Below are 10000 nucleotides of genomic sequence, written 5' to 3'. Positions count from 1 at the left end.
CAGCACAGCACAGTATAGTACAGCACAGCACAGTACAGCACAGTACCGATGATAGGCGCTATATAAATATCCATATCATCATCATCATCATCATCACCGCCATCATCATCACCATCACCAGCATCGCCATCACCATCATCATCATCATCATTATCATCATCATCATCACCATCACCAGCATCACCATCACCAGCATCACCATCACCATCATCATCATTATCATCATCATCATCACCACCATCACCATCACCACCACCATCACCACCACCACCACCACCAATCACCACCACCACCATCACCACCACCACCATCATCATCACCACCACTACCACCATCACCACCACCACCACCATCACCACCACCATTACCATCACCACCACCACCATCACCACCACCACCATCACCACCACCACCACCACCACCATCACCACCACCACCACCATCATCACCTGGACCGCGAGGCCTTATGGCCGTTGCACATGTCTCGCAGGTTGTTGTAGGCGAAGGCGTTGTCATGGACACCAGAAGGGTGGGCCTGCCAGGCGTACACGTTGGCCGAGTGGAACAGCTGACAGGACAGGTCCTTCTGCTCTGCTGAGCAGCCTGGTGAAGAAAGGGGGTGGATAGATAGATAGATAGATAGATAGGTGGAAGAGGTGGAGTGGGGTGGGGTGGGGGTGTGGTGGGAGAGGGGTAAAGGGGGGCGGAGAGTGAGGAGCAGGAGCAAGAGGTTAGGGGGGTGGGGGTGAGGATCATTCAAGTACTGAGAGTTGATTGGTTTATTTTACTTAAGATAAACAACAACAACAACGACAACACACACACACACACACACACACACACACACACACACACACACACACACACACACACACACACACACAGCGAGAGAGAGACCACCACATATTACTACTGAAGCAAACAAGAACCGGAAATCAAGTGAGGCAGGGATCGATAAGCAGACAGACAGACAGAGAGATAATTGAACAAATAGATAGATAGATAGATAGATAGACAGAAGACAAAACAAGACAAGACAAAAACCTCATCACTATTTTCGAGAACAGGTAAGTACTGGTGTACCCAGATTCAAACACTCGACTGTTGGCCGCCGTTTTTTCTCTGTCTCTGGACCTTGCAATTGGAATGGACTTCCTCTTTCACTTCGTCAAGTCTCCACACTCAGCTCTTTCAAGTCTGGCGGCCTTAAAACCCACCACTTCCCAAAATAGCCTCCCTTCCCTGCCTCTCCCTTGTCTTCAGTTTCTCCAGTTTTAGAGTTATGCATGCGTGTGAATGACTGGTGTGAAAGCGCTTTGATTTATTTGTCTCTGCACAAGATTCAGCGCTATATAAATACCATTATTATTATTATTATTATTACTGGTGTGCTCTTTTCTTTTTCTTCTTTTTTTTTCTTCCCACCCAGTCATCACCGTAAATAGGACGTGAATTACACAATACTAAAATTCATAAAGACATAAGCATACAGTTTCAGTAAGCATGCAACAACAGCAACTCTAACCGCCACTGCTGCTGGCGGAAGTGGAGGAAACGCAACAACGGCGACTGGCTGCGCCTGCGCAGAGACCGCTGACGTAAGATCCGGAACAGGAATGGCTGTCATCCTGGCAATGTCCACCACGCGAGGTGCAGGCACCGTCGGATCCTGCACAGTACAGTGCAGAAGGAGTTAACACAGCACTAACGGCTTGTACTTGCATGTCGCTGTTGTGATGTGGGGTTGTTGTTTTTAACAATACAATACAATGCAATACAATACAATGCAACGTAATGCAATGCAATACAATACAATAAGACAGCCCGAACGGCTTGTACTGTACTTGCATGTCGTTGTTGTGATTTAAAAATCACGATTCAATACAATACAATGCAATACAATACAATACAATAACAGCTTGTATTTGCATGTCGTTGCTTGGCAGATGTGGTGTAGCGTATATGGATTTGTCCGAACGCAGTGACGCCTCCTGGAGCTACTGATACTGATACTGTTGTGATTTTAAAGCAATACAACACAATACAATACTATATAATACAATACAGTACAGCGCAGTGTGGTGTAATTCAACGCAATGCACCGCAACGCAACGCAAGACAAGACAAGGCAAAACAAAGCAAGGCAAGGCAAGGCAAGGCAAGGCAAGGCAAGGCAGGACAAGGCAAGGCAAGGCGAGGCGAGGCAAAGCAAGGCAAGACAAGGCAAGGCAAGGCAAGATAGGATAAGGCAAGACAAGGCAAGGCAAGACAGGACAAGGCAAGACAAGGCAAGGCAAAGCAAGGCAAGGCAAGGCAAGGCAAGGCAAGACAGGACAAGGCAAGACAAGACATGGCAAAGCAAGGCAAGACAGGAAAAGGCAAGGCAAGACAAAGCAAGGCAAGGCAAGACAGGACAAGGCAAGGCAAGACAAGGCAAGGCAAGGCAAGGCAAGGCAAGACAGGACAAGGCAAGCCAAGGCACTGGGGACAAGGCAAGGCAAGGCAAAGCAAGACAGGACAAGGCAAAGCAAAGCAAGACAAGGCAAGGCAAGGCAAGACAGGACAAGGCGAGGCAAGGCAAGGCAAGACAAAGCAAGGCAAGCCGGCCAAGACGAGACAAGATCAAGACAGAACCCAACAGGACAAGACAAAACAAGGCAAGAAAAAAGGCGAGACAAGACAAGACAAGACAAGACAAGACGAGACACTGAGACCGAGCATTGAGGCACTGACCCACACAGCATCGCCTGTTGGAGGCACCGCTGCACAGACCGCTCTGGTAGTGCCCGGAGCAGTGCAGAGAGTCAGTCTGACAGGTCCCTCCCTGCCCCGTGCATGGTGCGTCCGATCCTGTGGCACACACACACACACACACACACACACACACACGCGCGCGCGCGCACACACACACATACACACACACACACACACTGGGACACACAAACACATACACACACACACACACACACACTTGGTCACAGAAACACACACACACACACACACACACACACACACACACACACACACACACACACACACACACACACACACACACACACACACACACACACACACACACACTGGGACACACACACACACACACACACACACACACACACTTGGACACACACACACACACACACACACACACACACACACACACACACACACACACTGATGAAAGAGGCACATGATCATTATTCACCATAATAAAATCATACCCAACACGTTTTTCACAAATAACAAAATAAAGAACAACAAAACAATGCGAAATGTCACCACTGACCCAGAGCTAGCGGCAGAACCACAGCAAAGAGCAGAGCCAGAATCATGACGTTGGTCCAAGGAATCGTGACTGCTCCACAGAAAGATCTGAAAGGACTTTCACCAAAACGGCACACACAATACCTATATACAGGCACAATTATGTCAAGTGTTACGTCTTTCAGGCAAGAAGGGGCAGTATCGTAATTGAATCACGTGACTCCTCCTGACCAATCAGTGAGGACACTCGTTGTTATCTCGTTCTGGAGTTGTGGAGTTTTGTGGGGTTCTGGTTCGAATTTGCAAAATGCGTCCTTCTAACTACTACTAATTGTGGGCCTTGTTCTGAAGTGGATGTAAATCTGACGGGCGCGCGCGCGGGGCAAAGGAAAACAGAACAAATAGAAAAAAAAAAAATGACTAACACGAGGAAATAAACACAAATAAAACTTACAAAAACAAACAAAAAACACAATATATATATATATATATATATATATATATATATATATATATATATTATATATATATATATATATATGTGTGTGTGTGTGTGTGTGTGTGTGTGTGTGTGTGTGTGTGTGTGTGTGTGTATAATAAACCCAAACGTGCAGACGCAACACGCAAAGCAAAAGTTCTTCCTTTGCAATCAATCATCACCCCAACACCAACTCACACACACACACACACACACACGGAGAGGGGTGCATGCTAGGAGAGGGGACGGGAGGTGGGGGGGAGGTGTGCATGCTAGGTATTGTTCTTGTTTCCATAACCCACCGAACGCTGACATGGGTTACAGGATCTTTGACGTGCTTATTTGATCTTCTGCTTGCGTTTTCACACAAAGGGGGTTCAGACACAAGCAGGTCTGCACATTATGTTGACCCGGGTGATCGAAAAAAATTCCACCCTTTACCCACCAGGCGCCGTTACCGAGATTCGAACCCGGGACCCTCAAATTGAAAGTCTAACGCTTCAACCACTCGGCTATTGTGCCCGTCAGCAACCATTTAGGAGCATCACTGCTGAATAGTTAAACAATTACTGGTCACATGGACTGTCACCCATGTACAAGTTCAAGGTCTGGAGATAAAAGGATCACGTAGTCGACATGGAAATGAAAAGGGCATGTCTACAACAGAGCGTGCATTGGTGATAAGAAACGTACGTCTTCCAGTTGGGCTGTGGATGTTTGCTTTCTTAATACTTATCTTGAGAAGTACCGACAGGGAAAGTACACACTTTAGTGCACTCATTTTGTTGTTGTTGGTTTTGTTTGTTTTTGGTTGGGGTTTTTTTGTTTTTTTTTATCTTGGCGTGTTTGTGCGATATTTGGTCGTAGTTTTATTGTGACTTAAAAAAAATTATTTTATTTTATTTTTTATTGATTCTAACACCAAACGACCTTTTTATAATTCGATGCCTATAAATTTGGTCTGCTTTGCTCCATCACGGTTTCTTGCGTCAAGAGATGACTTTTGTTTTCTTTTTTTTTTCTTCCTGTGACTGGTCTTCATTGTAGACAGAAGCGCACGTCGAGAGGTTTCGGGGTTCTTTAGTTCTGGGACTCTCAAATCTTTGCCTGGTTGTGGAATGGAACGGGTGCAGTGTTCAAATAGTTAGAGCACTGGATTCTAGCCCGACTTTCCTGAGTTCCATCCTCATCGCACTGGTGGGTTAAGGGATCTCCCAGGTCTATATGTGTGCAGACCTGCTGGTGCCTGAACCCCCTTTGTATGAATACGCACGCAAAAGATCAAATACACGCATTAAAAATTCTGTAATCCATGTCAGTGTTCGGTTGGTTATGGAAAATGAGCATACCCAGCATGCACACCCTCGAAAACGGAGTATGGCTGCCTACATGGCAGGGTAAATGAACAAAAACGGTCATACAGGTAGAATGTCACATGTGTGTGTGTGTGTGTGTGTGTGTGCGTACAAGCGTGACTAAAACCTGATTGAATGACACAGGAAATGAATGAAGAACACCCAAAGACACCTCTCAGTCGGCTCTACACACACACACACACACACACACACAGACACACACAAACACACACACACACACAAGCAGCAACATACTAGACACTGGAGAGAACCAGAAACTCCAGAAATAGGTTTTACTGCCACATATCAAACATATAAATGCAAAGGCATAAAAAAAAATTAAAAAGAGAAATGATTATACTGAAATGAATAAATAGAAAAATAAAAGAAATTTAAAAAAACAAGCAAACACACACACACATGCACACACACATGCTGGAACAGACTCGGCAGAATATCATCAGCTTAAAAAATCCATCTTTTTATTTCTTCTGATATCCACATCATATAATTATCACAAACAGTCACCAGACCAACGAACAACAAAATGCTAGCTGGCAGTTAACCAAATATAATGCCCTCATGATCAACAACACTGCATATATCTGCATTCTTGACTCCAAGTCTTTTGAAAGCACACTGAAAGAAATTTGTCCACATATGAACATTAGGTGAGTCACAGTACAAGTCCATGCAACTGTGAAAAAAAAAAAAAAAAGAAAGAAAAAAAAAGGATAAAGTGAAATGTCACAGTATCTTCGCCATTCTCCGAGATTTTAAGAAACCAGCGCAACAGACAGATTCAAGGTCTTGGAACTTGGCACAGCACTGGAGCATGGCGTTGATGACGTCTTCGCACTGGGACTCCTGATACTTGTGGGCTGAAATAATCACAGACATTATTATAATGATGTTATGACCACACACATATCAACAGTCATATAAATACACATGCATCAACAGTTATAATCACTATGTATGTATGTATGTATGTATGTATGTATGTATGTATGTGGGCATGTATGGATACCAAATGATATATTTAGTATTAGGAAAAAGTGTTGTTTAGCTTTTTTTCTGTTTTGATGTTATAAAATGAACTAAAAAAAAAAGGTTCATAAAAAACAACAACAAAAAACAGTTAAAATCACACATACCAACAGTCATAACAACACACACATCAACAATCATAATCACACATATCAACAGTCATGATCATACTTATACATCAACAGTCACAATTTCTTACATCAACAGTCATTATTACACACATATCAACAGTCATTACCACACAGATATATCAACAGTCACAATCTCACAATATCAACAGTCACAATCTCACCATATCAACAGTCATAACCACACCATATCAACAGTCATAACCACACAATATCAACAGTCACAATCTCACAATATCAACAGTCACAATCTCACCATATCAACAGTCATAACCACACCATATCAACAGTCATAACCACACAATATCAACAGTCAGAATCACACATATAAACATTTATAATCACACATATATCAAAAGTTATGATGACACATATCAATAGTTATAATCACACATATCAATAGTTATAATCACATATATCAACAGTCATAATCACACATATCACACATATCAACAGTCATAATCACAAGTATCAACAGTCATAAAAACACATATCAACAGTCATAATAACACATATCAACAGTCATAATCACATGCATATCAACAATTATAATCACTCAAAAATCAACAGTCATAATCACACATATCAACAGTCATAATCACACACATCAAGTCTTAATCACACAAAAACATATCAACAGTCATAATCATACCATACCAACAATCATAATCACACATGCATCAACAGTCATAATCACACATATCAACAGTCATATCAACAGTCATAATTACACAAATATCAATAGTCATGATCACACATATCAACAGTTATAATCACACATATCAACAGTCATATCAACAGTCATAATCACACATATCAACAGCCATAATCATGCATTCCAACAATCATAATCATGTATATCAACAGTCTCAACAGTCATAATCACACATATCAACAGTCATAATCACACTTATCGACAGTCATAATAACACTTATCAACAGTTATATTTACTTATAATCACACACATATCAACAATTATAATCACACAAATACCACAGTCATAATCACACATATATATCAACAGTCATGATCACACACATCTGAGTACAGAGCAAAAATAAAATGAGGCAGACAAAAACAGTACCATTATTTTTCAAAACCTCTGTGAAATGACCCGACTCTGTGACAAATGATTGAAGGACAGTAAGTCAACAAACCTTGCAGACATTTCTGTATCTCACATGCTTGTTTCTGGCACGGGTCTGCTTTCGGTTTTTGAGGCATTGTCCTGATGTACACTGAGCTTATGCAAAAATCCTGTCCAACCCCATGGAACCCCTTCCTCAATTGACTGTCATCTTTCTACAAGCAGCTTTCAATCATCTGAAAATGATCACAAACATTCCTTCTGTGCCTGTTCCGATTATTCCCTCAGTACGATATTCAGTCGTTTTCGACAATGACCATCAGAATAGCAGAGGATGTAACTGCTGTCATGACTATCTGGGCTAGAATTTACATCCCCACTCTCTCAGCCAAGAGGGTTTTAGGACAGTCAGCATTGGGATGGTTCCCAAAGGCCAACTAGCACCCCAAGGCTGCAGCACTAAGAGCCAGTGCAATTTTGCTTCCTAGTTTGAGAGTCATAGTCCTTCACAAAAGACTAAGCTGTAAGTGATTCCCCATTGCACTGGAGAAACCATTGATAACACAGTTCTCACTCTTTTGCTGTTGGCCAAACTGTAAACTTATGTCAGTCTGTGATATAAAATCATACATACTGGCCATACCAGGAGTTGTAAGAGTGTTTATAAGGTCCATGGTGTGTGTGTGTGTGTGTGTGTGTGTGTGTGTGTGTGTGTGTGGTGTCATTGTGGAAGGTTTATGAGGTCCATGGTGTGTGTGTGTGTGTGTGTGTGTGTGTGTGAGCGTGTGTGTGTATGCATACATGTGTGATGATGTGTCCTTCAACTTAATGGCTATATACTGTGTGTGAAATCTTCAGTTTAACATCTATTCACTAGAAGCGTTATCATACGGTCTAATATTCTCTCTGTGTGTGCGTGCGTGCGTGCGTGCGTGTGTTGTTTACTTATTTTTCAACTGTTCTAATGCCCTTTCGAAAATCCAGAATCGGGCCTGACACACGTCTTCCAAAGTTCCTGGATGCACAGTTTTCACCAGTCAGATGGTGAAGCAGATCTACTGACGTCTTATCTCATAACAGTCTGCTTAACTGCCTATTTAAACCAGACTCTGAACGCACAACGAACAATTTCACTGGTGAAATAGACCTATGGGAAGCAACCCTCAGTTACCTATCTGAGTCAGAATGATGGATTTATAACCCCTGACAAAAAACATTTTGTCTGTTGCTTTTTTCTCCAAATCTGAGTCGTGTTCGCACATTATTTAAGAATGATCCTTTTCAAGGTATAAGCGTTCATTTCTACTGCATGTATGTCGTCATGTCAGCAACTGCCATACTTACAAACATACACAGATATCGAACTCTGGCTCCGTTGGGCTGTGAAGGACGCTGGTTCACTGCGCATGCCCTGGAATGGCTGACTTCTGCTGTTCGTCAGTTAGAGTTGCGGAAACTTGCAGAGCGATGGCTTGGACTTTCAAACTTAGAATTCCACTGTTTCCCCTATACTTTTGTCTTTAATTTATAGTATATCGTTTCTTAATTTAGCATCTTAACTATTACGATAACTTTTAACATGATATTTGCAGATTTACTCTCTCTCTCTCTCTCTCTCTCTCTCTCTCTCTCTCTCTCTCTATATATATGTGTGTGTGTGTGTGTGTGTGTAGTTTTGTGTAGTGTAGACCCTGTTTCAGGGCGGGGACTGGATGAAAAAAAGCGCGCCAGTGCTTATCGATTATCCTCGATAATAAAGAATTTGTCTTGTCTTCACTCTCTCTCTCTCTCTCTCTCTCTCTCTCTCTCTCTCTCTCTCTCTCTCTCTCTCTCTCTCTGTATTTCCAATATTAGTTCATGCTGACTTTTTCTTTACGAGGGTGGGATGAAAACAGACCGATAAGTGCCTATTCCTTTTCCCTTAATAAAAAGCCTGATTTTTCGATTTCGACTTTCGATCTCTCTCTCTCTCTCTCTCTCTCTCTCTCTCTCTCTCTCTCTCTCTCTCTCTCTCTTCCCGAGTCTCAGGCCCGTAATTTTTTTTTTATGTCCTATGTGTCTCAGTAGGCTCAGTGCAACGGTCCAACTGTGGTCTTTCTCTTTTCTTCCGGCCTTTTTTTGAACTCCTGAAGACATGAGTTTAAAAAAAAACAACTATAAAAACAAACAAACAAAAAAAACAACAACAAAAAACAAACAAAAAAACAAAACAAAAACAAACAAAAAAACCCAGTGAGGCCTGAGTCGGCTCAGTTATGAAAAACAACACTCAACATGACACATTTACAGGCATTTTATTTGTTACCTTTCTTTCTTAATTATCCTGGTAAAAAATAATTCCCACTCTCCAAGGCTCCTCTCTCTCTCTCTCTCTCTCTCTCTCTCTCTCTCTCGGCTCTCCCGGCCGTGATTCCCCCTTTGTTCAAGTTATGTTACTGTTTCCCCTTCGAGGGCTGGACTGAAAAAAAAGGCCGCATTACTCTTACTTGCTTACTCTATTAACCGGCCTAAGAAAATAAAATTTATTCAACTGATTCAAATTTATTCAATTCTCCGACGCAGTCTCTCTCCGGCCCGGCCGGCACTGACACACACGCTCTCGGCCCGGCCGGCACTGACCGTACTCAGTCGGGACGC

General features: G+C 42.4%; 2 protein-coding genes across 4 annotated transcripts in view; both read right to left on the bottom strand.

Moving 5' to 3' along the window:
• Positions 1-10000, bottom strand: part of LOC143275636 (uncharacterized) — a 29405-nt gene that overhangs the window by 4145 nt on the left and 15260 nt on the right. Inside the window, exons 2-5 of the mRNA XM_076579885.1 lie at positions 3287-3381; positions 2734-2850; positions 1526-1669; positions 450-603 (exon numbers count right to left, since the gene is read on the bottom strand). Of these exons, the coding sequence (XP_076436000.1) occupies positions 450-603; positions 1526-1669; positions 2734-2850; positions 3287-3381 (510 nt within the window). The remainder of the gene's footprint in view (positions 1-449; positions 604-1525; positions 1670-2733; positions 2851-3286; positions 3382-10000) is intronic.
• On the bottom strand, positions 5553-8910 carry LOC143275638 (cx9C motif-containing protein 4-like). 3 transcript variants are annotated; one of them, XM_076579888.1, is made up of 3 exons: positions 8716-8910; positions 7434-7599; positions 5553-5978 (listed from the first exon to the last, which is right to left on the bottom strand). In XM_076579888.1, exons 2-3 carry the CDS (start codon positions 7498-7500, stop codon positions 5845-5847), a joined length of 201 nt encoding a protein of 66 aa, XP_076436003.1. In that variant the 5' UTR covers positions 7501-7599; positions 8716-8910; the 3' UTR covers positions 5553-5844. The 3 variants fall into 3 exon arrangements, with proteins under 3 accessions (XP_076436003.1, XP_076436001.1, XP_076436002.1); XM_076579886.1 differs by having other exon boundaries at positions 8708-8902; XM_076579887.1 differs by lacking the exon at positions 8716-8910 and adding an exon at positions 8309-8483.

This window comes from Babylonia areolata, chromosome 30 (assembly GCF_041734735.1).
Source record: "Babylonia areolata isolate BAREFJ2019XMU chromosome 30, ASM4173473v1, whole genome shotgun sequence".
NCBI classification, from domain to species: Eukaryota; Metazoa; Mollusca; class Gastropoda; order Neogastropoda; family Buccinidae; genus Babylonia; species Babylonia areolata.
The sequence above is the reverse complement of the archived record's forward strand: the minus strand, read 5'-3'. Positions and strand labels throughout refer to the sequence as shown.

Excerpts from the sequence above, each read along its gene's own strand:
- LOC143275638 (XM_076579888.1), bottom strand. The coding sequence starts at position 7,500 with ATGCCTCAAAAACCGAAAGCAGACCCGTGCCAGAAACAAGCATGTGAG. Across the intron at positions 5,979-7,433 it reads GATACAGAAATGTCTGCAAG|CCCACAAGTATCAGGAGTCC; the intron begins GTTTGTTGACTT and ends TGATTATTTCAG.